The sequence below is a fragment of the Megalobrama amblycephala genome, linkage group LG2 (genome assembly GCF_018812025.1).
Source record: "Megalobrama amblycephala isolate DHTTF-2021 linkage group LG2, ASM1881202v1, whole genome shotgun sequence".
Lineage (NCBI taxonomy): Eukaryota > Metazoa > Chordata > Actinopteri > Cypriniformes > Xenocyprididae > Megalobrama > Megalobrama amblycephala.
In genome coordinates, this window is record NC_063045.1 from 7,041,279 (window position 1) to 7,067,644 (window position 26,366).

General features: G+C 36.3%; 4 protein-coding genes across 15 annotated transcripts in view; 3 read left to right on the forward strand and 1 right to left on the reverse strand.

Moving 5' to 3' along the window:
* The window catches only part of zfr2 (zinc finger RNA binding protein 2), a 36,745-nt gene extending 23,636 nt beyond the window's left edge, over positions 1 to 13,109 (reverse strand). The window contains exons 1-6 of one of the 2 annotated variants that reach the window (XM_048182319.1): positions 13,013 to 13,109; positions 5,289 to 5,457; positions 3,363 to 3,609; positions 3,151 to 3,265; positions 418 to 633; positions 2 to 333 (exon numbers count right to left, since the gene is read on the reverse strand). In XM_048182319.1, coding sequence (XP_048038276.1) covers positions 2 to 333; positions 418 to 633; positions 3,151 to 3,265; positions 3,363 to 3,609; positions 5,289 to 5,356 — 978 coding nt within the window. In that variant the 5' untranslated portion in view covers positions 5,357 to 5,457; positions 13,013 to 13,109. Of the gene's footprint in view, position 1; positions 334 to 417; positions 664 to 3,150; positions 3,266 to 3,362; positions 3,610 to 5,288; positions 5,458 to 13,012 lie in introns of both variants that reach the window. The other variant, XM_048182316.1, reaches the window with a different exon arrangement.
* atcaya (ATCAY kinesin light chain interacting caytaxin a) lies at positions 5,435 to 12,878 on the forward strand. Of its 7 annotated transcripts, none has more exons than XM_048182337.1 (15): positions 5,435 to 5,572; positions 7,705 to 7,835; positions 7,957 to 8,066; positions 8,714 to 8,800; positions 8,899 to 8,993; positions 10,315 to 10,373; positions 10,463 to 10,699; positions 10,821 to 10,997; positions 11,081 to 11,183; positions 11,290 to 11,421; positions 11,492 to 11,578; positions 11,660 to 11,758; positions 11,854 to 11,889; positions 12,014 to 12,079; positions 12,179 to 12,878. In XM_048182337.1, exons 5-15 carry the CDS (start codon positions 8,917 to 8,919, stop codon positions 12,207 to 12,209), a joined length of 1,104 nt encoding a protein of 367 aa, XP_048038294.1. In that variant the 5' UTR covers positions 5,435 to 5,572; positions 7,705 to 7,835; positions 7,957 to 8,066; positions 8,714 to 8,800; positions 8,899 to 8,916; the 3' UTR covers positions 12,210 to 12,878. The 7 variants fall into 7 exon arrangements, with proteins under 7 accessions (XP_048038294.1, XP_048038297.1, XP_048038292.1 ...); XM_048182340.1 differs by having other exon boundaries at positions 7,986 to 8,066; XM_048182335.1 differs by lacking the exon at positions 8,714 to 8,800.
* Positions 13,110 to 13,993: 884 nt separating the features above from the next.
* Positions 13,994 to 17,117, forward strand: LOC125263346 (muscle-specific beta 1 integrin binding protein). 4 transcript variants are annotated; one of them, XM_048182353.1, is made up of 8 exons: positions 13,996 to 14,156; positions 14,862 to 14,952; positions 15,544 to 15,592; positions 15,769 to 15,943; positions 16,257 to 16,328; positions 16,409 to 16,515; positions 16,602 to 16,687; positions 16,781 to 17,117. In XM_048182353.1, the coding sequence occupies exons 1-7, from the start codon at positions 14,131 to 14,133 to the stop codon at positions 16,685 to 16,687; spliced, it is 606 nt and encodes a 201-aa protein (XP_048038310.1). In that variant the 5' UTR covers positions 13,996 to 14,130; the 3' UTR covers positions 16,781 to 17,117. The 4 variants fall into 4 exon arrangements, with proteins under 4 accessions (XP_048038312.1, XP_048038310.1, XP_048038314.1 ...); XM_048182354.1 differs by lacking the exon at positions 13,996 to 14,156 and adding an exon at positions 14,331 to 14,467; XM_048182355.1 differs by lacking the exon at positions 15,544 to 15,592 and having other exon boundaries at positions 13,994 to 14,156.
* Positions 17,118 to 17,832: 715 nt separating this feature from the next.
* Positions 17,833 to 22,659, forward strand: loxl5a (lysyl oxidase-like 5a). 2 transcript variants are annotated; one of them, XM_048182329.1, is made up of 7 exons: positions 17,834 to 20,573; positions 20,937 to 21,045; positions 21,147 to 21,284; positions 21,744 to 21,900; positions 21,981 to 22,076; positions 22,143 to 22,258; positions 22,332 to 22,659. In XM_048182329.1, the coding sequence occupies exons 1-7, from the start codon at positions 19,709 to 19,711 to the stop codon at positions 22,336 to 22,338; spliced, it is 1,488 nt and encodes a 495-aa protein (XP_048038286.1). In that variant the 5' UTR covers positions 17,834 to 19,708; the 3' UTR covers positions 22,339 to 22,659. The 2 variants fall into 2 exon arrangements, 1 of the variants encoding a protein (XP_048038286.1); XR_007183805.1 differs by lacking the exon at positions 22,332 to 22,659 and having other exon boundaries at positions 17,833 to 20,573; positions 21,744 to 21,862; positions 22,143 to 22,281.
* The last annotated feature ends 3,707 nt before the right edge of the window (positions 22,660 to 26,366 follow it).

The window sequence follows — 26,366 nt, forward strand, 5'->3', positions numbered from 1 at the left end:
CCTGCGGACCGGCGCAGCTTATCTTGCAGATATCGCAGTAGTGCAGCTGCGGCTGTTTAGGCGGGCCTTTGGGCTTCTGGATCTTGTTCTGGTGGAAAATGGGCTTCTTGTACGCGTTGACGGCCGGGCTGGTGACCGCGGTGTTGCTCCAGGAGGAGTTGGCGAGCTGTTTGGGAGGTTGTTGCGTCTGCTGCGGCGGAGGTGGCGGCGGCTGTTGCGGCTGCTGCAGAGGAGGCTGAGGCTGCGCCTGCGGAGGCGCCAACTGCGTCGGCTGGAAGTACGACGGCGCGGACGTGTAACCGCTAGACTCATAGCTGGAATAGCTGAGACCGGCTGTAGCAACAAAGAAAGCGACACCGTTAGACGATAGCCGGTGGCTATTTGTGGCATGTGAATGTGAATCAGACGCTGCCGTACCGGAGTAGGACGTAGCAGCTGTGGAGTTGAAGGAAGAACTGTGGGTGTAAGTGGATATAGGGGCTGGAGTTTGCTGTACGCTGGTGGAGGTGGGGTAGATGGTGTAGCTCGAGGACACCGAGCTCGCGGCGGGAGGGGGTTTGAGAGCCGCGACCTGTCTTTGAACAGGCGGCTGACTGTACACTGTGCTCACGGGGCTGTAGCCACTTTTCAGCCCTGAAAAGGCAGAGATGGTATCAGTGACACCTAAACAATGAAAACCAAACCAAAAGTGAAAACCATATATTGTTTTGCATGTCATCAAGTTTTGATTGCTCTGAAATAGCTTAGATGAGTTTAAGCTTTTTAACATTATGCATCATTTCAACCAATCAGCGAAGTACAGTACTGTGCAAAAGTCTTAGGCACGTCAGTATTTTCACCCCCCAAAAAGGTTTTAAGCCAGTTATTTATATCTTTTGCTGTAGTGTGTCAATAGGAAATATCCGTTCACATTTCCAAACATTCATTTTGCCATTAATTGTAATAAGATTTTTGAATACACAATAAGACTGATAACAGCCGGTGCTCCACATGGAGATCAGAGCTCACCATCATCAAATCCATCTGTGATTACATGAAGAAACAGATGAAACTGAGACAAACCAAATCCAGAAGAACTATTTCCTATTGACACACTAAAGCAAAAGATATAAATAACTGGCTTAAAACCTTTTTGGGGGGTGAAAATACTGACGTGCCTAAGACTTTTGCACAGTACTGTAGATTCGGAATGTTTAATTCAAGACGCAAAATTTGGTTGGTTTCTCACGAACAAATGCAAATATTTAATTATTTTCATCTATATGTGGCACTATAACAATACATAAGCAACAATAAATCACATATAGGCCTACACCATATTTATATTATTTATATATTTTTATATTATTTATATACTATTACAGTGTCTACTAATATTTTTTTAATTATCTTTTTTTTTTATATATTTTCTGTTTGCATTTTAATTTAAATTTTAGATTTTTTGTAATTTTTATTATTTTATTTATTTATTTATCTACATTATTCTATTTAGGTTTCATTTAATTTTATTCCAAGTTTGCCATTAAATTTTTATTAATTTTGTTGTTTGTTTTTTGTCAGATTGATTTTTAAACATTTCTATTTAACTTTAATTTATTTTTATTTTAGTTTTAATAATTTTAGTTATGTATCTATTCGAACTTAATTTATTTCAGTTAACTGTCAAGGCAACATTTCTAATTCTCTAATATTTAAATATTTTATTTTAGCTTTATTTCAATTAACAAAGGATTTGTAATAGTTTTAGTTGTAGTAAACAATAACAACACTGATATAAACAGACTAAAATGCTTTCATCTGATAAAATGACACATAGGAAACATTTCATTTAAATTTTTAAATGTAAACCAATGAATTAGATCAAACTTGCCAACTGAATGATCTTCAGATCAAAAAGGTGCGTTAAAATCAATACAATAGCCACGACATTGGTTTAATTTATAACACCATCAAAATTGTTGCATATTACAAACATTTTGATTGGGGCTGGGCGACAACATGCAACTTTGACCATTATATATAATATTTCACTGTTATTTGTATAAAAATAAAAACGCATAACCCCCCCAAAATAACAACTGAATTTATCAATCTATAAGTCAAAATAGATCCTGAAATTTATCTTCAAATGTACTTTATAGAAATACTGAGCGTTTTTGTGAATGGGAATGTTGCATACCATACTCGAATCTGCATCACCCGCATGAGTTCCAAAGCTCAACATGTCTAAACTAAACTTTCATAATAACCTTAACACAGATGGTCTTTGAAAACACATAACTTCAACTTTAAAGGTGCAATATGTAATATTTTGCAGTAAAATATCCAAAAACCACTAGGCCAGTGTTATATATTTTGTTCACTTGAGTACTTACAATATCCCAAATGTTTCCAACTATTTGTAAATCGTGAGAAAATTGCAATTTTAACCTCCACAAGGCTCCGGGACGTGTGAGGAGTCGCCTGTCAATTGCGTCATACCCGCGTTACCCTCGGTTTCCGGTTTTATTTTGTAGAAAACATGGAAACACCAAAGACGCTTTAATATATTACATGTTTTAATAGACAAGGGAACAACTGTTTATTGTTATAAACTAATTATTGTTATATAGCTCAACACGTTTAGTCTAATTTTCTTGATTTTTTGCGAGTACCATGCTTTACCATGCCTCAGAGAAAAACACTATTTTGTGAAGTAGCTAACATAGCATAATCAGATGCTGCTTTATTTTTAGTAACAGTAATACAGCATTTTCTCCATCATACAATACGTTTTAAAATTAATTGCATGCCATTTATCAACACAAGCCATCCAGCATTTAATATGATATTGTAAAATCGATCTAACTGCAGTGTGCAACAGTGTCTCACAGCAGCCGCCGAGTGAACGCACAGAGTAACGTTATAGCATCATTTTCAACACACTCAAATGTATCTAATATGATAAACAGAGCTGTGTTACCTCATACTCATGACCGGAAAAGCGGAAGCAGCGCCGGCGACTGAGTCATAATAAAATAAAATAGGCCTCTAGCGACCTCTAGCGGACATAAATCTTACATATTGCACCTTTAATAAGTCGGTTTACGCACTTGGCTATTGATGTTATTTCTAAACATTTGCTAATATTCAAAGAAGAATCAGACTCACCTGTCTGGAAGTAGGCCTCCGTTGCGGTTCGCTGCGCAGGTGCGATGCTCGTTTGAAAGTACTGCTTGTTCTCGTAGCTGCTGACCGACGGCGGTCGGCCGTAAGTATAATTCTCCTGTAGAATCAAGTCATACAGAAATGAATCACAACAACGCCAAATTTAGACAAATGGGGCGCATTATTAATATAAGAAAAGTCAGGAAAACACCAACCGGTTCAGTCAACACCTGGTAGGTTTGAGGGGTGGTTGTTGGCTGTGGGGGCGTTTCAGGCTGGCGGTAGCCGTAGTTGGGGGTGGGATGGGGCTGGTAGGTGGGGTAGGGGGCGGTCACTGCGGGACGTGCCGGTTGGGCGGTGGCCGCAGGGTAAGATGCCGTCACCGTATGGGCAACTCCAGGGGCGGGCTGGACGTTATAGCTGCCCGTGGTTGGGTGGGAATATGCTGGAGGCGGCTGGGCGCTGGATGGAAATTTTGGGATTCAGAATCAATGTAGTCAATACCATTAGTTTGGAATAATTACAGTTTTTTTATATTGTTTAAAGCTGCAGTCCACCATTTTTCCTCTTTGTCGCCATCTCTGTTTGAAGCATGCGATTGCAGTCATATGCGGAATAGTTATCGTTACGTGGGTTGTGCCTCGGCACGGCTCAGCGCGGATGAATCTAATGTTTGCTGTCAATCACCGCACCGGTGTGGATACTGTACTTCAGAATCACAGATTCTACGTCTTGAAAGTATGACCAATATAAGAATTTCACTGGAAAATATAAGCTGAACAAGTAAGTAACATTTCTGCCACTTTTGTTCTGACCAACTGAGGAAAAAAGCATTATGCCTACAGTAAATCGCGCTGCCAATGATGATTAAATCTAACGATCGCTTAGCTCGGATCATGCCAAACCGTGCAAATTATTATTACTGTTATACATTGTTCTCAAATTGTTAATGTTAACAACATCAGCATTACATGGCGGTGTATTTAGTGTTTATTAGCATTACCTGTAGATTTCAATTCCTGTAGCCACTCAACAGTCCAAAGTCTTTTGCTTTTTGACTACGGGTGAATCTCCAGTCACTGATGATTGTCAGTGTCAGATTGACATTTAATTATTCCAGCTGCTGTGAGAACAGACTATAAATGATCCGCTACAAGCAGCATCCTCACATGATAAAACCAACTTGCCTGGACTCCTTTTTTCTGTTTTACGGACTGACGTAATGATGCAAAGACGAATGACTGCATGCTCGAATTTCCCGCGGAAATCCACCAGGTCGCTCTTATTATAAAACATTATTACAAGCTTACCGTTGTGAATCGAGACAAGATAACGAGATAGTTTTGAACACTGGCTGGTTATGTACTTGCTCAAAAATTGATTTTGGATCATTTTTAACCAAAAAAAAAAAATTACGGACTGCAGCTTAAGTCTCTTATGCTTCTGAAAATTTATCCTAATTTTTAAAAAAGCAGCAAAACTGTTTTCAGCACTGATAATAAAAAGAATCATATTTAATACTATTGAGTACCAATAATAATTGAGTAGCTAATCAGCATATTAGAATGATTTCTAAGGATCATGTGACACTGTATAATAATGATGCTGAAAATTCAGCGTTGACATCACAGGAATAAATTACAATATACTGAAAATTGAAAACATATTTTAAATTGTAATGATTTTTGCAAAAACATTAAACAGAAAATTAATTATACCAAACTTTTGTAGTGTATGACCCCTTACAAATGTACAAAATACCACGGTAATACCGTTATTATTTACAAAGGTAACGTTACTTTTAATAATACACTTTAATGTAATGTAATGTATTAAAGTAAAATGGTAAAATAACAATTACATGTTTACCATGGTATTTACATGTATTACCATGATATTCCGGGAAGATGCTACATGTCCATAAGCATGGCAGCACTAAGGTACTTATACTAGCACTCGCATATTCCCGCAAACCCACTTTCACGATATTAAAAAATCATGCAAGCATCAATAAATACACCAACAACAGCAGCTCATGGAGATCTTTGAGCACTGGCCGTCCTCAGCTCGTTTAAATATCTTTTGAGTCTCTGTGACTGCTGTGAATCAGCGATGTGATCATGCGCGTGTTTATATAGTACCTGTACTGCGGGCCGGCGGCAGCAGCAGCTGCATGTGTGAATCCATAATAATTACTGGCCGCCATCATAGAAACTTCAGCAGCAGCAGCAGCGGCGGCTCCGGCGGTCACGTGATCGACACGTGTCTGTGACGTCGCGGTCACCTTCGCGCCACTGCCCCCCGCGGCGCCTAAAAAATAAAACCGTCGAATTATTATGATTATCAGAATTATATAACTATAACTAGTTAATCTGTGTAATTAGCTATCTGTCAGTGGCCTACGGTGGTGTTCTGAAATGTTGAGGTCAGATTTTTATGTTTATATTGAGAATGCAGATAACAAATGTCCGATTTTGTTTCATTTTTAATTCTTTTCGTAACTTTTGGACATCAAATGCTTGATAAACTGGGAATTAACCATGGTTTTATTATAGTAAAAGTGTAGTGACCATGTTGTGGCAGATTGATTACCATTCCCAGGTGAAAAAAAATACTATAGTAATACTATAGTGTTTTTGATACTAAAGTACTTGAATTAATTTGTTGTGGTAATTCTATAGTTGCTGTGATAATATAACAACTATCGTAATATAAACAAATTACTCTACCCAATACTGTACTAAGTTTTCTACAACTTATTATACTACAATATACACTACAGTTTACTGTAAAACTAAAGTATACTACAGTATTTATTACAGTTCATCAGTTCACTATAGTTACTACAGTACGCTGTAGCATTCATTAACAAAGTGTTAAAATGTAAATACTGTAATATATACAGTATATTATAGGTTCAAAAACACTATAGTATTTACTATAGTATTTTTCACCTGGGTTTGTATTTAACCACAGTTTTACTACAATGATGATTAGTGTTGCAAAACCTTGGTTAATTTGTGGTTACCATGGTTTAACTATATGTTTTTTTTTACTTTTATTTAGTAAAACCGGTTTTTTTTTTTAAGGGGAGGCACTGCCTTTAATTTTACTTAAAAAAACGCCTCAATCAGATCGTCATTTTCACGTTTAATTTGTACGTGACAGAAAGATACAAAGATATACTTTTTAAAGTTTAATTAGACTCCATTTCCACAAGTTTGATTCATTTAGACCGCCAAAATCTTAAAGGGACAGTACACCCAAAAATGAAAATTCTGTAATCATTTCCCTCAAGTTGTTCTAAACCTGAATGAGTTTCTCTGTTCCTTTTAACACACAAGAAGATATTCTGTAGAATTTTGGTAACCAAAAGGTTTCCGGTCCCCATTGTATTTTTTTCATACTATGGAAGTCAATGGGGACCGACCCACAACTGTTTGTTTTACCAACATTCATGTTCTTTCTTCTGATGAACACAAAAGAAGATATTTTGAATAATGTTGGTAACCAACAACCTGAGTAAATGATGACAGGATTTTGGGTGAACATTCCTTATACGCTTAGGAACTTATATATATATATATATATATATATATATATATATATATATATATATATATATATGTTTCACAGAATGTATCAACAATACATCCAGATCCAAAGTCATCTGAACATATGGAAGAGAAAAAATAAATTGACAATGATCATTAAAAAAAAAGAAAGATACTTTTAAAAGCTTTTTTAGGAACAAAGAAAAGAAGGAACAGAACAAAGAAAGAAAAGAGGATAAAAAAAAAACACCAATACAAGTATTAATCACAGTATATGAAAGATCTCATTATATCTCTTCAAAAAAGAAATACATTTTTTGTTATTAATTATTCTTAGTTATTTGATTAAATGTTCTACTTCACATAAGAAATCTATAAAAGTAGGTATTTTCTTAAGGAACCTTTGTTTGTGAAAATAGAATTTTGCCATAAGGATAAGAAGGTTAACAGTAGATTCTAAAGATTTGTTTGGTTTTCAAAATGGCAAATACGCTTAGGAACACGAAAGTCGGAATTTATCGCGTGATGTCATTTTCCACTTTGAAAAATTAACATTCTAATTGTATTAATATTATAATATAAATAATAAGCCTATTAATTAGCCGAAATATGTTCAAATACTTACAATATGTAATTTATTTATTCACAACATACACAACATGCATAAATGACTAACACCAAACAAATATAAATGACCAATTTAGTATATTTTATAAAACAATTATAATATTTTACATGAGAAATAGTATGTAAAAATATATTAAAAATAAATAATATATATAATAGATAGCAATACATACCTATAATAATATAAAATTTTTATAAGATTAATAAACAAAAAAATCTGCACATGTGGATACAAATATTATGCAAATTTTATGTTTTAAATAAATAAGCTAAATGTCTGGTTCACCCAAAATGAGCAGATATGTTTTGTACATTAGCGCCACCTGTGGGTTCAGAGGGTTAATTCAATCGGATTTCAAAGGCTCTGTTGTTCCAGTGTTTAGAGGATGTGGAAGTGCCAAATAACAGATGCTCTATTCATCCTGAGCCTGGACCACCAGCATTCAGCATTCAGGAGGAGAAGGAATATGTCAAAGCATCTCTGATAGTCCTAAAGCATCCTTACTGGTAATTTTTGGATTAAGACAGCAGAATATACATGCTGAAATTAACAAGATCGACTGAATTCAGTGTCAAAGTGCCTGTTTGTGACCTGGAGAGTGAGCGTAGTTTTTCCTGTCCCTCACAGTGAACAGAGGACTCTTGTGTTTTCTCCAGGACCACCTGCATCAACACCTGCGTTCTGCTCTGGATGAAGAGCAAAAATAATCAGTTCACCAGGAATAACCTGATCCGTATGTGAGTAAGAGTGGCTTAATATTATTATTTTAACCTATCAAAGACTGCATTTTGCAAGATTCGACAAATTAATATGTTTTGAATGGGATGTATTTACTGCATGAATTTCTGAAAAAAATAGTGAACTAGTGCTTTCAAGCCACGCCACCATAAAGTTTCAATTTACTTTAGTAGCACTGGGGTACTAATATAGTTATTACTTTTTTTATATTTTTATTTTTAGTACTTTTGTTTTTAGCTGTTGGTGCTTTAAAAAAAATCTATACATAGTTTTTATTTTATTTTATTCTTTGTTTCAGTTACAGTATCAAGTTAAACTAAATAAAAATGAGAAATGTTCCCTTGACAGCTAGTTGAAATTAAAAATAAAGTTTTATATATTTTATTTGAATCAATGTTTATTTGAAGTAACAATTTCTTTATGGTTTTAGTTTTCATTTTAGTTGTAGTTCACTATAATAACCCAGTAGTTTTTTTTTTTATTGTTTACTGAATTTCTTCCAATGTTTAGACAAAAAAAAACTCATAATAATTCAAAGAGACAATTCAAAGGTGAACAAAAGGGAATTATCTCTACATCAAAGTGGAGACCACTTCAGCCACGGATTAAAAGAGGGATTAAAATGATTTTTCCCATTAATCCGTAGCACACTAAAATTCCTCTGGTATGGACTGACTTTTGGCTTGAGGTTGATGGAGTCACATGGCACCCATGAGATCGACCTGCGACCTGAGTATATTTTTGTATAAAAAATAATTGTGTTCAGATGAAAACACGTCAGGATACTTTGTGCTTAAAGTCTTGAGGGAAGGATTTGACTGTGTTTTTCAGGTCCCTGGTTCCTTCAGCATGGGCAGCGTTGACTTTGGCCCGCTGATGGAGATGATAGAGGCGAGAGACGAGTGGCTGGATGATGATTTTCCTGGGTATATGTGCATCTTCATTTTTTTTCTTTTTAATGAAAATTCATAAATTGCCACCACAGACACAAATTATTTTTTTAACTTGTACATTTGGTTTCCCCAATTTGGTTTCATTGTGGCTTAAAACACATAACAGGTCTTTGTGGGATGCATGAAATTTGAAGTTGTTGATGCATTTAAGTGTTTTAATTTATAAACTAGTTAAAAAAGACAAACCTTGATGTTGGCTTGAGAAAGCCTATCCTGAAAGTTTGAAGTATCCTAATTGTAAAAGCTTCTGAAATAATTTAGATAGAAAGAAAGAGAGAGTTTAAAAAGCTTAAAGTTTGAAGGCTATGAAGACAGATACAGGCCTTAAAAAAAGGAAAAGAGCATCATTTCTTCAGCGAATCCTAAGTGAGATGCTGAACGGAGACGTGAGCAGGTGCAGCTCTCTCCTTAAATGGAAACGAGCCACGTCATGTGACGCAGCGAGCTGCCAACAACACAAGCAGCATCACCAGGAAAATGGAGGCAGGTCAGGCTTAGAGGAGCAGCTCCAGCATCACACGACAGCATGATGCTTTTGAAATATTAAACAGCGTTAAGACCATGAGATTTCACGCTAGCGTGGAGTAAGAACTCACAGAATTTGAAAGCAACCAGAAAGCTTCTTCATCTTACACAGCAGGTGAGCGAGATCAGCTTTGATTGTGCTTTTTTGGGGTTGTTTTTTTTGTTTGTTTTTTCTTAAAGCATGCTGAAAATCATACATTTTATTAAATACACATTGACTGAAACAGTTTTGAGTGGTGCATTATTGTTTTACATACCTAACAGCCACTGTTAGACATAGAAATATGATGACGCTCCACAGGGAAGCTGTTGTTATAAATAACATGGTGCCAAATTTAGTCTGTGATTCATACATTTATTTACATATTTTGGTATTATTATGCATTTCTTCAGAATGTTTTGCTTTGTTGACATGGTCACACTGATAATGGCCTTTCTCAAATCTTTTGATTAGTTATTGTCGTCTAAAATGGGGAAACAATGACAACTGCGAGTTAAATAGTCACAGAAGGAGCAGCTGTGAACCCCACTGGCACTGACAACCCCCTCTGTTTATCAGCTGCGTGTGCACCGACCCCGAGGGCCTATGGTGCTGATTAGCATATCACAATCTACTACCGTCTTAAAGAAACAGTTCACCAATTTTGTCATTTACTCACCCTCATGTTTTTCCAAACACGTAGGGCTTTCTTTCCTACACAAAAGGATATTTGCACTTGATTAAAATTCATGTGGCATTTTAAGTGAATTGAAATATTGTCCTTGCTAGGCCACTTCCTGCGGAGGGTGACATGGACTCTTCCTGTGCCCTGAGCGAGGGGAGAACTTGTAAGTGGCTTTGTTTCATACGCAAACATTTCTCTTAAAGTAATAATTTGCATTCTCATAATGCTCCTCCATCATATTGATTGGCTCAGCTCCCCCAAACTCTCTTCTCATTGGTGGAGCCGGAGGGGGCGGAGCGCACCGGAAGCGTCGCACACTGGTGGCGCCGGATATGAACTTGTCGTTGGACCAGAGCGAAGGGTCGTTGCTCTCAGATGACTTCCTGGATACACCTGATGATCTGGATATTAATGTGGATGATATCGAGACGCCCGACGATACGGACTCACTGGAGTTCATAACCAACGGCAATGACCTGGAGTGGGAGGGTAAGGATATGCTGTTCTTCATGGCTCCAGGATAGATAGATAAATCAGTAGGTAGATCAGTAGATGTATAGATAGATAGATAGATAGATAGATGTCCCACTCATTGATCCATGGCTTTCAGATGACACACCCGTCGCCTCTGTCAAAGCGCCCCCTGCTGACAGTGACGCTGATGGAGAAGGTGTGGACGGGACAGGTGTCAATGGCCGTTTGTGGAGGACTGTGATCATCGGCGAACAGGAACATCGGATCGATATGCAGGTCATAAGACCCTATCTGCGCGTCATATCACACGGAGGTACGCCACATTATCTTGAGTCATCGTTAATGCAGTTTATAGTTTGCCGTGTCTTGAGTTCACTGCTTCTGTGTGTTCTTTAGGGTACTATGGCGAGGGCTTGAATGCCATCATAGTGTTCACAGCATGTTACCTTCCTGACAGCAGCTGCCCAGATTACCATTACCTGATGGAAAATCTCTTTCTGTAAGGACATTAAACACAGCTAACCCAGACTGTACAGTACAATCTTGTTCTGTCTTTATTTGGCTTTGCTTCACACGTTCACACTGTCCTCACACCTGTGCCTCAGGTATGTGGTGAGCAGTCTGGAGATGCTGGTCGCGGAGGATTACCTGATCATCTACATGAACGGAGGAACGCCCCGGAGTAAAATGCCCGGCATTAGCTGGCTTAAGAAGTGCTATCAAATGATCGACAGAAGGTATGGAAACAGTGATCTATTTTATGCAAATGCATTAGTAGAAGAATTCATCTTGAACCTTTTTCCTCAGACTGAGGAAAAACCTAAAATCTCTGATCATCACTCACCCTTCCTGGTTTATCCGGACAGTCCTCGCGATTTCCAAACCCTTCATCAGGTAAACATGGATAAATATGCATAGATATAATTATTTAAAAGTTCATGTTCATGCTCATAAATGACATCTTATGCTCTACAGCGTGAAGTTCATGAATAAGATCCGTTATGTGCACAGCTTGGAAGAGCTGGAAAAGATTGTCCCTATGGATCATATTCAGATCCCAGAGTGTATCTTACAGTAAGGAAATGTCAAACAAATGTATTAAAACCCTTTTCTAAGCAAACCTTTTACCTGATACCAATTTACAAGGTCAATATGTCATTTTTTTGCAGATTTGAAGAGGAAAGAATCAATGCTAGAAAAGAGAGGTAATCACCAAACTCCTCAAAATTGGTTTATTTGGCTCCTATTAGTTTAACCGGAAGAGGAGACTCCCATTGTGATTGGATAATAGAATTAATAGAGTTACCCAAAATGCTCTTTTCTTTGTAGAATGGAGCAGGAACAGAAAGAACAACAGCATCAAGAACAGCAACAGAAGCCAACCAATCCAGAGAGGTGAGCAAACATTCATAACACATCATTATTTCATGACTGCTTCATATAATTCTTCCATTTTGCCACATTAAAATACTCAAAACAACTTTCTACCTCCAGGACAACAGCGACTGAAGAGCCTGGACTCTGAGCGGACAAGCTTGAATGTTCTTGTTGCTGATCTTGGACCGTTTTTCATATTCCCAAATTATTCATATACATGTTAGACGACGACTCGAAACTAGTTTCAGATCAGCAACAAAGCAGAAACTTTAATCGAAAGTTGGAGGATGAGAAGGCAAGCTGCTCTCGCTTTCATCTGCAAAGGCACAATTTTAAAAAAGCATCTTGAGATCCACCAACAAATGGCAATGCGCACAGAGAAACGTTGCTGTTTTCGGTAGCAGGATGTACCATCATGCATTGTAGCCTCTTTACAGTTAACGCTTTTTTAAATAGGCTGTTCCCTGCTTTCTGACCCTTGAGAATGTCATGCCTTTAATTGACGGATGTGTCCGCTCAGGATTTGATTGGTGGTGCATGTCGATTTCCAAGCAACCGTTCCTGTGCTTCTCTGTGTGTATGCGCTCAAATCGAATGTAACTTTATTCCATTTCGCCAATTATGTTTGCCTAGAATCCTTTCTTGGATGTTTTTTGAATGTTTTAACCCTTTCATCTTGTTTAATGACCAGCTTTTGTAAAAGATATGTGCCAGCCATCTCTGAAAACATTTTGACATCAATGTATTCAGCAGGATTTTTATGTTGCCTTATGTTTGCTATGAAAAATTAAACATTCTGCTGTGTATGAGTACAGTATTGATTTTTGTCTGTTCTTGATCTTTATATCTGAAACTCTAATAACGTGTTCTGAAAGCTAATTGCTAATGTAAAATTTTGACACAGATTAAAAACATGTCTGGCTTAATTTCAAAACAAAGGTGGGATATTACCTTTAAACTTGTCCTATTGAACAAATCAGCTCCTTGAGTTCTACAAAGAATTGTGTAGAAGTCTTGCATCCAGTCACAAGATAGAGTTATTTTCGTATTTCAGTGATGTGACAGACTATTTATGTGTGTATGTGACTATTATATCAGCAGTCTTTACGATGGAGTGACCAGTCACACTCTCTTTGACCTAAATAAAGAATGGCCCTCAATGTCATTTGGAAATGGAAAACATTTCTACAGTCATAAATTTTACCCTTGTTAACCGTTAGCTTTGACTTTGAATCACTCACACCTGGATTTAGTAGTTATAGTCAATAAAATTCAAATTTATATATGAATATTTAATTAAACATTTCATAATGTAAATATAAAAGTGTACAAGACGTCCCTTCTGCACGGTAGAATCATATTTCTGTGATGTAATATCCGTACCCACCCACAATGCATGTGATTTTTTTCCTATGAGACTTAAACGTGGTGCCCTGCAAGTATCCCGCAGGATTATTCTGACCCCTCACCTAAATATTTGAAGCCCCTTTGAGGATATCCATATAAACAGTCCGCATTTTGGAATAACACCCAAAATGCAGTTTCTTTGACACTGTCCTTGTCAACTGTGTCATTGTGCTATCTATATTATATATAATATTGTATCGTGGTATTACACTGTAACTTTCATTAGACCTACTGTTGTTCATTTTAATAAGTTTCAAAGAATGTGCTCTACATTTCTAGAGAACCAACTCAATGTTAATTCAAAGGACAGCTGCCAGTGCAGTTTCTACATGCTGATTTAGAACACAAATATTTAAAAACTATTTTTGCTTATTAATTGTACTAATTTTTACTCATTTTGTCTGGGAAATTCATGAGAATTATAGGCAGATTGTGAGTTAGAGATGAGTGAACGGCGAATGGTTGCCTAACACTTTAGCCACGCCCTTTCTGTGACGCATACGTTTGGTTATATGCCCACGTGCAATTTTGCTCCCACAACGCACCAGTCGCTACGGAGAGAACACTGCAAACTTTGCTTTAAGTGGAACTTTTTAATCTTGCATTTTATTTTAGGCGTTTTGAGGCGTCTAAATTGTAAAACTTCAACCAGATCAGATACGATGAAGTACATCATCGGAATTGGAGGGTAAGTGACTTTTTAGTTATGAACAACTAGTTGTAATAGTTACAGTCCAGCCATGTGGCTTTTAATATTTTTAAGTTAAGATAATATATTATACAGATAGTCATTAATTATTTTCTTACCGTCTTTTATTCTCACTCATGACGTGTTGGATGCGTGTTTTCACATAATCGCGAGCTTTGAAACGTTTGTTTATGTTTTGAGCGGGAGATTTAAAAATGTGAGCGCGCCGAAGTTGCTGAATGTTTTTAACGGACATTCGCGCCTTAATATATCTATGCATTGATTATACTCGAATTGTTGTTGTTTGTAAAGTAAGTTAACAGTATTTTTATTAATTTTTTTGTTGGGGTGTCATTTTTTTTAATATTATTTGTGATTGTAATGTGTTTGTATCACCACCACTGGCTTTAATACAAAGGACGAAACATTAAAGTAACAGTAAAGAGGCCTTATTTTATTTTATTTTATTTATTTAAAGTGTAAAAAATTAATTAAGAGATTATTGTAGTGAACACGCGGGTATTTAACAACGTTATATTCTTTGTTGTCATAAGCCAGCTGAGTAACTGAGGAAACCATCCCGCCATTTTTATATGAATAAATTTTAACATACACGATTATACTTAAAATATGTTTAATCGTTCTCTCTTTTTTTTTTTCAACTGTTTTATTTGTAACATCCCTTTTTTATTTATTCATGTTTAGTGTGACTAATGGTGGTAAAACCACCCTGACGAACAGGTTAATTAAAGCCTTACCAAACTGCTGTGTGGTTCATCAGGATGACTTTTTCAAGGTGAGTTCATCTAAATATAATATTATTTAATATTTCTGGTTAGTTTCGTGTTGGCTTTCAAAGTTACAGCCAAGTGATTTATTTTTTAATATATATATATATATATATATATATATATATATATATATATATATATATATATATATATATATATATATATATATTATTATTATTATTATTATTATTATTATTATTATATGGAGCTCTTGTAGAATATCGGTTTTGTAATTAAACAATATATTATTTTTTTTACATTTAATTTGCTGTGCTATTATAATTGTAGCTTTCTTTTCTTGCCAGTTAATAGTACTACATATATGGCTTCAATAAGAAGTAACTTTATTATAATGAACCCTTTAATGACTCTTTATATTTACTTAATAAAACTTTTCTTTTGGTTACTTGTATGAGCATGTGAGAACTCAAAAGTACTGATCCAAGATCAGTTTGCCCCATCTGTCAAGTTGTATTCATCAGGTTATGATGGCCGAGACCTGATTCTAGATCAGCAGTCCGTCTCTCTAATAAACATGACGGCAGATGTAGATGATGGTATTTGCTGCAGTGTTTTACTGGTCACTGTTATTTCAGCCGCCGGATCAGATAGCAGTCGGAGCGGATGGCTTTAAACAGTGGGATGGTAAGAATATAAATCGTAGGAGAGAAATAACTCATTCTATGCATCGCCTCCCATAACAAAGATTTTATAATGTCCCTCCCAACCCATTTTCATTCTCTCCAGTGTGGCTTTGCTATAAATGAAATTAAAACTGAAGTTTTGTTCTTGCTCTAAAAGCTTTTGTTCTGCTTTTGTAGTGATCACAGCTTTGGATATGGAGGCCATGGTGAATACCATCAAGGGCTGGGTGGAGAACCCCGTTAAATTCGCCCGCTCTCACGGCATCCAGTTGACCCCGGCCGCAGAAATGGACGACCCCGAGAGCCAAGTGCACATACTAATCGTAGAAGGATTTCTACTGTACAACTACAAGTGAGCAACTTATGATGGCCTGAACTGCATGATTTGCAAAGATTAGATTCTGGGAACATTTGGGTACATATGCTCAGTGTATGTAAGGAGGAGACATCAGGGCGCACGACGTACATGCCAGTCATGTGACGCCCTGCATTGGTGTAGATAAGGAGACGCTGAGCTATTGGTGGGCACGTGCAACTGCATGTGCTGATTTCTGAGCCGGCTTATGTGGAAGCACCCTAATCAAGCACCTCGCAGTTCCAGAGAGTGTTCACTTTAAGGTTGTGACCCTTTTATCTTGATTGTTGGTCTTTTTCTCCCCATACAGGCCTTTGCTGGACTTCTTTGACAAGTCTTATTACATAACCATCCCTTATGAGGAGTGCAAGAGTAGGAGAAGGTGTGTAAAAATAGTATTTAGACACTCATGAATTGTGCTAAATATGAGCAGCTGAAATAAACACATATTATTTATTTCAGTACACGACAGTACACTGTTCCTGACCCTCCTGGACTATTTGACGGTCACGTGTGGCCCATGTACCTGAAACACAGATGTGACATGGAGAACTGCGGTTTGCCAATTGGTACAGTTCTTTACACGGTTGAGTTTGAACAAAAACACACAATATTTTAGATAAATATTAATTTTGTGTCACGTCTACTTCAACAGAGTACTTGGATGGCTTGAAAACAAAAGACGAAATGTACACCCAGGTTTACGAAGACATCCACAATACACTTCTGAATCGCTTATAGGTGAGAAAGCCAATCCAGATGTCAGGTGGAATAATTAATTGCATATGTTTGTGTGCTGTAATAAAAGAACTTGTCTCGTTTTTTGTCTTTCAGCAGGAGCAGGCTGCCGCCCATAATCTGTACAATATTGTAAATACGAATCTTACTTGAATTGGACTTGTTTTTTTTTTTGTTTTTTAACATACAATTGTTGTAAATAATTTGACTGGATGTAACTTAAATACTTGTGAAGGAACTTTTTGCATTACCACTTTGAGGACTGTGTTCCATATTTTACATTGTTTTTAAGTTTTTGTGACTCTTTCAAAGCACTCCTTGATGACTCAATTCTGGAAAGTGTTTACCACATAATAATGAATTTCCAAAGTTTGATTTTTTTTTTTTTAAATGTGACCAATAAACATTGTGCTTTGAACTTTTTATATATTAACATTTGTCAGTCTTTCCATTGTACACCCATAATGACCATGTTTTGTCATTCTTCACCTGATTTTGCTGTATAATGTAATTTTTTTTATTATTTTTTTTTTTATACACATTTTAATGTGGGTTTTTAAAGGGTTAGTTCACCCAAAAATGAAATTTCTGTCATTAATTACTCACCCCCATGTCAGTCCACACCCATAAGACATCTGATAGTCGTATGATTCTTCAGTAGACCACAATTTAACAACCACTTTCAAGATCCAGAAAGGTGCTAAAGACATTGTTACAATGGTCAACGTGACTGCAGTGGTTCAACCTTAATTTTGAAGTGACAAGAATACTTTTTGTGTGCAAAAATAACAAATTTATTCAACAATATCCTGTGTCATTCTGCTATGTTTATGTCCAGCATTTTCAGGTTCTACGTCAGAACGCCTCATTATTGGCCGGCTCCTGCGTCAGCATCGCACGCATGCGTCGAACTGCTCACGTGATCAGCTCCAGCCAATATTGAGTCGAAATTGAACCTGGAAGTGCTGGACGTAAACATAGCAGAATGACACAGGGCAAAAGATAGTTGAATAAGTTATATTTGTTTTCTTTTTGCGCACAAAAAGTATTTTTGTTGATTCATAAAATTTAAGGTTGAACCACTATAGTCACATTGGCCATTTTAACAAGGTCTTTAGTACCTTTCTGGACCTTGAAAGTGGTTAAATTGCTGTCTATTGAGTCATACAGCTATCAGAATTAATCAAAAATATCTTAATTTGTGTTCTAAAGATGATTGAAGGTCTTACGGGTGTGGAATAGCATGAGGGTGAGTAATTGACAATTTTTATTTTTGGGTGAATTAACCCTTTAAACTTATTATCCAGAGGCTCAACCAAGGGACTTCCTTTTATGAAAATGTTAGTGTTTACACTATTTTGAAATTATAAAAGTTAATTAGGTGCTTTGTACACTTTGATTCGTTGCCCATTGTGACTTTTTGCTTTATTAAGTTGAACATTTCTAAAGGAATTTCTCTTTTACTGTCAGTTGAGCCTGTTCTGAACAAGAGAAAATTAGAGGTAAGGTAAGGGGTTAAAGCTATCAAATACTAGGTGAAAATAAGTACACTTCCATGATGTACTTAACATGCTTTATTTTTGCACACTCATTTTGTACTTAATATACTAAAATTCTAATTAAGATAATCTTAAGAACATCTCGGTGTAGTCAACTGCTATTTTGAGACACCATGAATATGAACTAAAAAGTGCTTTTAACATATTTCTGTATTTTAAAAATGCATTTAGTTGCCACTTGTAGTATACTTCGGGTTCAAGTGTACTATAAGTGGTAACTAAATACATTTTTTAAATACAGATATAGTATATTAATAGCACATTTTAGTTCATATTCATGGTGTCTTAAAATAGTTGAGTACACTTAGTTGTTCTTGATATTATCTTAAGATGTACTAAAGATTAATTTTTAGTATATTAAGTACAAAATTAGTTGCCGAAAATAAGCACTTATGTAAGTGTACTTATATGGTATGTGCACTTAAAGATAAGATAAATATCACGCTAGTATGTAAATAACAGGACTAGGAACTATTAAATAACCATTAACTAATGTCCATGGTTTTCCCTTGTACAGTTATCCCAATAGTCTTAAAATGAAAAATAACCTGACAAATATCATTCCTGGGATTATTTTGTTTTCTACCAAATTAGCTTGCATTAACCCAAGGATTATTTTTATAAAGAGATAACCTTTAAATGTATATAGTGATCTCCATAATCAAATAATCAACTTTTCCGCTCCAACACAAGTTCCAGCTCAGCTTTATATTTATTGCTCTGTGTAAAAAGGCCTATGCTTAAGTTCAAACTGCATGAAAACAAACATTGTCTAGACATTTTCCTGAATAAACCTTGAGCTCATGCTTTAAATTCAGAGTTGAATGTGCCTATGTGCTTTTCAATAGTGTCCCTTTCTCATAAGACAAACGCCTACTCATTCACTTCAAATATTTGTGCAATGAAATAATTCGAAGGGGAAAGTAAAGACATTCATCGCTATTAGGAGCAATTGTCGTCATTGGAAGATAGGAATGGTTTTGTAAGGCAGATTTTCTTGTGATAATGGCATGACTGGGACTTTCATATAATTTCATGTGATTTACTGACAAAGAGGTAGTCATTTTGTTTACAATATGCCAATAATAAACCCTTATGCAATTACTTAAAATGACATTTTTCACTCCCTCTAGTGGCAAAACATGCCCTATTCAATGAACTGCAATTAAGGAAGACTATAAAACAAATAGGCTATGGTCTTTTTTACTTAAATTTTGGTAGTTATACATGTTTTTGTCAACTAACTACACCTTTACTATTAAAGTGGCACCACATTTCCCATTTGTAAATGTGTTGAGTGTGAAACTTCAAGCAGGAAAAAGTGGGAAAGTTTGGAGAGAGAAACGCCTCCAATGTACCGCCTTCATCTCAACCTGGGCTCTTATTTAACAGCTTTGGGGAGCACAAAGTCCCACACTTTCTTTTGCATCCTGGTCCAATTTACCCATAATTTAATAATTTTGAAATGAAATATTCATTTATTCTCTTCTTCATACACCTGAGCATCCTGGTGTGTTTTAGCACCGCACAGCGCCATGGATCCTGGAGACACATGGTTAAGTGGGAAACTAACAGACAGGTTTACAGTTTACTGGGCACCGGTTCTCAATATCACACACCTGTTTCTGGAAAACGAAATGCAAGATTCTTATTGACGAGGCATTTGATGCCAACATTCACAGGCAGGATTTTCATGGGACGTTCTGCCAACACTAGGATGCACACAGTTGGGCATGTGGTGCATTCAAACTCTGTGCCAGACCACACTCTTGGTATGGATGCAAGACCCTACATGATGTCTGGTCATACATCTCCTTTGAGGAATAATCAGTTGTCTTTGCATGCAAAAAGAACTGCACTTTCTTCAGATGAAGCACTGCACACTCAGTTCACGCTCTATGGGATAGCAGCACCAACTGAAAAAACGACACTGGCACCAGTGAAAGCTTCAAGGGCACCAGGACGCCATAACTTAGTTACCAGCACACCAAAACGAACATCACCCACGGCAGCTACTGAAAAAACTTCCACTATCAATTCTGAGGCCAATCCGCTTCCTCAACTTTCCACTTTGACTGGGAGTAACACTGCTAATAATTCTAAACTTTCATCAAGAACCAGTTCAGCTGCACCTTCAGCATATGTTAATAACAGAAATACGGTAAATCCTCCCCTCCGGGTTGAGGAAAGTGACACTATGATTGGTGATGAACCAACGAATCCTCAGGTAAACAACAGAAACCCTTTCTACTATAATCTGCTCCCAAATGGAAGTGTCAATAGATCTCCTCAGAGAGAAACGGGTCATGGTACAAGGTATTTCCATAACGGTAAGACAACATTTGGAATTTTTTAGTCAATGTGCGAAATATACAATGACTTTAAGGGCGGTCGACTGTCTTTAAAGTACACTGTGAGAGCTGATGATGTTCACTTTATGATGCAAAGTGTCTTTTGGCGCCCACTGTTGGATAAAAATCAGTATCAGATTTGAACCAATATTTCGCAATATGGTGTCTAACTCCGATGAAAAATGATAAAGTCGCGTACTACGGTTACGACAATTAACTTGTTTTTGTAGGGCCAAATGAAAATAAAATAAAATCATCTAGGTTTTGCGGTCTAAATTGCATATACATTTTTTTTTCTTTATAGTCTGTCCATTTAAATTATAGACTAATAATCTTTTCCAGGACTGCCTGATCTCATTCCTGATCCATACTATATCCAAGCTGCATCTTATATCCAAAGAGTGCAGATGTACACATTAAGATGTGCCGCAGAAGAGAACTGCCTCTCCAGGTACTGACTCTAATTTGGGAACCAAACCACAATAGCAGCAAATTATAACCATTCTTGATTTTCCAACCATTTTAATTGGAATATTTGCCTTTTCCCTCAAGTTCAGCGTACAACTCAAGAGTGAGAGACCTTGATTACAGAGTGCTTCTCCGATTTCCTCAGAGGGTCAAAAATCAAGGCACAGCAGATTTTCTCCCTGTGAAACCAAATCACCAGTGGGAATGGCACAGCTGCCATCAGTAGGTTTCTGACAACTTTAACATTCAGCATTCACCTTATTTCTACAGACAGACACACTCTTTAAATGAAAGATTCTTTATTTGCATCTATGATCCATGATGAACAACATCCATGGAACCTTTCAACTGCACAAAAGGTTCTTTAGATTATTCAAATGTTCTTCACACTAAGAAAAATGGTTCTTTTAAGAAGTATTCACTGAAAGGTCCCCAATGGTTTTCCATTTTGGGAACCAAGAGAGAAGATATTTTTTTTATACTTCACAGTTCATTGAATTCTATGTTAATGTACATTTATGCACATTTGTTCAATACTTTCATTCCAGTTTTTTTGTAAATATACAAGCTCCCTGGAAATCGAACCTATGACCTAGCTACAGAATCTCAAAGTGACTCTTCTATTCATTTCTTGATAACAAAGTGATTATTTATCTATATTACTCCATTTTCATCCTAAAGACATTATCACAGCATGGATGCCTTCAGCAATTACGACCTCCTGGATGCCTCCACGGGCAGAAAGGTGGCTGAGGGTCATAAAGCCAGTTTCTGTCTGGAGGACACCAGCTGTGATCCAGGTGTGAGGAGAAGATACGCCTGCACTGCTCACACACAGGTTCATGTCACTTCCTTATTTTTTTCCACAATTAAGTTGTTTTATCAGTCAGTTTAGAACTTTTGTCATTTTTGGAGCAGGGATTGAGCCCAGGCTGCTATGACACCTACCATGCCAACATCGACTGTCAGTGGATTGACATTACTGATGTTTCTCCTGGAGATTATATTCTAAAGGTGAGTCATTGCATTGTTATACCAAAAGTTACAGACATGCTTTGAAACTATGTGAACCATTAACAGGTGACCGTGAACCCAGGATTCCAAGTGCAAGAGTCTGATTTCTCCAATAACGTTGTGAGATGTGACATCAGATACATGGGGTCGTACGTCCAAGCACATAACTGCAGAATCACAGGGTGAGTTTTAAGTATGGAATCAGGAATCTTATTAAAATTGCTGACACATTAACAATGTTTATTTATTTCACAGAATCTGATCCAGTACTTTATCCAGAGACACATTGTTGTGGATCAATTGACCATTAACTTGACTTATTTGTACTTATCTAGATTTATGTTCTTGACAGACACTCTTCTTGCAAAGTGAATGTGACATATGTGTTAAAGATAAACATCCAATGAGTGCCAATAATGTACAACGGATAAATTCTTATTTATTAAACTTTTGCAAAGTATAAAAAAGTATGTATTGTATTCAATTCAATTATTGTATTCAATTACATTTTCTATTTATTATTTCTATTTCATTTTATATATTATTTCTGTAATTTGGTGTAATTTCCCACTGCGGCCCTCAAATTAAAGTTTGAGTAAAACTCAAGTAAATGACATTCATGATATGTATGTTTGGTCATTAACTCTCCTGGGAGTATATGTATATGTCACTGAAATAGTGTTAAAGTTAATGAGATAATTAAGTGATTAACTGAGTGATGATTGACCATTATTGAAGACACCTGATGATAACAAGCAGAACCACCAAAGGAGAATATTATCATTTTTCAAGTCACCATTATGTAGATCAGTGTTTGATTTAGTTGCTTTAGCTCTTGTCCCTTGACTTTTTAATATTATTATTATTTTTGTTTGGGCTGTTGTAACTGAGTTGTAACAGCCAGACAAGCAAAGAGTTTTTGCTGTGTAATGTTTCACAAAGGTTTACAACAAGGGGATTTTTATGGTCCACTCATAAATAGATTTTATTACTAGTTTATGTTTTTTTAACCACGGGTTCATATATATTTGTGATCTTCTGAAGTATTCCAGGTCATGGCTCATTTGAAAATGGGTCTATGGGGTCAAATCCGCACAGCCAGACATCAGAGTCATGAAAGTTCAGTTTGCTCAGGATCTCCAAACATGCTGAGAGTGCAACAACATCTCCGGAAACATTCCGTTCTGTCGGAACGCTTAAAATGACACGAGAAAGAGAAATTCCAGAGTGGAATTCGTGGGCAGAGAAACTTTCATACGTGAGAAGGAATATCCATCATTGTTGACTATGGAGAAGACTTCTATTGGAAGTTTTAAAATGAGAAAAATGTGATGTGAATTTTTATTTGATTTAAATGTGTTCGTGGATTGCATTATCCAAAACCACAAGGGGGGTCACTGTAAATCATAGACAAGGTACTCATTGAGGGATGTTATAGTTTTAGGAAAAACTGACACATGCTGATGGTGAATGATGTTTGGAGAAGTGAAGAAAATGTCTGGTAAGTAAACAAAGACCCAGGCTCCTTTTTAACTCTTTCATAATGGAAAACATTTGTATATTGTGTTGCAATATATACCTTTGAGGACATGATGCTTCAAAAATATATAAATTAAGATATTTAATACTTCCCGTCATGTACCTGTTAAAAACCATCAGTCTATTAAACTTTTGACAGTGATATTTCAATCACAGTAATAAGGTACAGTAGGGTACAACAGGGCTAATGGTGCCTTTTATTTTATTTTCCTCTAAACCACTAGATGGCACAAAAACGTGCTGAAGCACTTCCCTAAATATCCGCTTTTCAAAATGCACATGCAAATTTGTCTGAGCCTTGATCTGATCGCGGGCAGCAACGCAAAGTTGATTCTGAGGTAGTTTGATCTAATATATGATGTTTTTAAAATGTTGATTTTAGAAGCAAATGAGAATCTATTAAATTAACGTTTGTATTTTCAGACAAAGGTCTTCTTAATGATTTTCAGTTTTGCTCAAGGTAATTCAAGCAACAGTTTTTCAATAACGGAAGAATATGTAAAAGTATGGTATTTGGGGTAAAAAGCGCCCCTGCTGTTGGGGCAAAAGGCACAATAATTAACATGATCATGAATAGACTGACTTTTCCATTTGTTGACGTGACGTGGTTAGATTCAGATAGCAAATATCATATATCAAATATCATATATCCATCTTAGAGATAATACCCATATTTAATGAAACAATCATATTGAAAAAAATATTATGTTATCATTTCATAATAAAATATAATTTGTTACAACTGTAAATCTATATTAAATATTATGGGATCTCTTTCAATGCTTTCAGAACATTTACTTTTTAAAGTAATTTTGTTTCTGTATTTTTTAAATACAAACCCGATTCCAAGTTGGGACACTGTACAAATTGTGAATAAAAACAGAATGCAATGATGTGGAAGTTTCAAATTTCAATATTTTATTCAGAATACAACATAGATGACATATCAAATGTTTAAACTGAGAAAATGTATCATTTTAAGTGAAAATAAGTTGATTTTAAATTTCATGGCATCAACACATCTCAAAAAAAGTTGGGACAAGGCCATGTTTACCACTGTGTGGCATCCCATCTTCTTTTTATAACAGTCTGCAAACGTCTGGGGACTGAGGAGACAAGTTGCTCAAGTTTAGGAATAGGAATGTTGTCCCATTCTTGTCTAATACAGGATTCTAGTTGCTCAACTGTCTTAGCTCAACTTCCTCTTCATGATGTGCCAAATGTTTTCTATGGGTGAAAGATCTGGACTGCAGGCTGGCCATTTCAGTACCCGGATCCTTCTACGCAGCCATGATGTTGTAATTGATGCAGTATGTGGTCTGGCATTGTCATGTTGGAAAATGCAAGGTCTTCCCTGAAAGAGACGACGTCTGGATGGGAGCATATGTTGTTCTAGAACTTGGATATACCTTTCAGCATTGATGGTGCCTTTCCAGATGTGTAATCTGCCGCACGCACTCCTGCAACCCCATACCATCAGAGATGCAGGCTTCTGAACTGAGCGCTAATAACAACTTGGGTTGTCCTTGTCCTCTTTAGTCCGGATGACATGGTGTCCCAGTTTTCCAAAAAGAACTTCAAATTTTGATTTGTCTGACCACAGAACAGTTTTCCACTTTGCCACAGTCCATTTTAAATGAGCCTTGCCCCAGAGAAAACGCCTGCGCTTCTGGATCATGTTTAGATATGGCTTCTTTTTTGACCTATAGAGATTTAGCCGGCAACGGTGAATGGCACGGTGGATTGTGTTCACCGACAATGTTTTCTGGAAGTATTCCTGAGCCCATGTTGTGATTTCCATTACAGTAGCATTCCTGTATGTGATGCAGTGCCGTCTAAGGGCCCGAAGATCACGGGCATCCAGTATGGTTTTCCGGCCTTGACCCTTACGCACAGAGATTGTTCCAGATTCTCTGAATCTTTGGATGATATTATGCACTGTAGATGATGATAACTTCAAAGTCTTTGCATTTTTTCTCTGAGAAACTCCTTTCTGATATTGCTCCACTATTTTTTGCCGCAGCATTGGGGGAATTGGTGATCCTCTGCCCATCTTGACTTCTGAGAGACACTGCCACTCTGAGAGGCTCTTTTTATACCCAATCATGTTGCCAATTGACCTAATAAGTTGCAAATTGGTCCTCCAGCTGTTCCTTATATGTACATTTAACTTTTCCGGCCTCTTATTGCTACCTGTCCCAACTTTTTTGGAATGCATAGCTCTCATGAAATCCAAAATGAGCCAATATTTGGCATGACATTTCAAAATGTCTCACTTTCAACATTTGATATGTTATCTATATTCTATTGTGAATAAAATATAAGTTTATGAGATTTGTAAATTATTGCATTCCTTTTTTATTCACAATTTGTACAGTGTCCCAACTTTTTTGGAATCGGGTTTGTATATTTTATATTAACATAGGCCCATTTTAATGACAGTATATTTATTGAACACAAATTATTTTTTTTTTTATTTATCAAAATAAACAGAAAATAGTAAAAACTTTGCTAAAGTTATTCTTTTGATTGAACAAGTATTAACCTAGACATTATTAAAAACATATTATTTTAGCTAAAGTATTTGCATGAATACTGTGTGCCTTTTACCCCATGTGTGGGGTAAAAGCCCCCCCTCACCACCTCATACATTTATAAGATTTTATACAAAATTAACCACTTTTATGATTTATTTTCACACAAAATCTGTTGCTCCATCAATGTTCACTACAAACATATATTCAATCATAC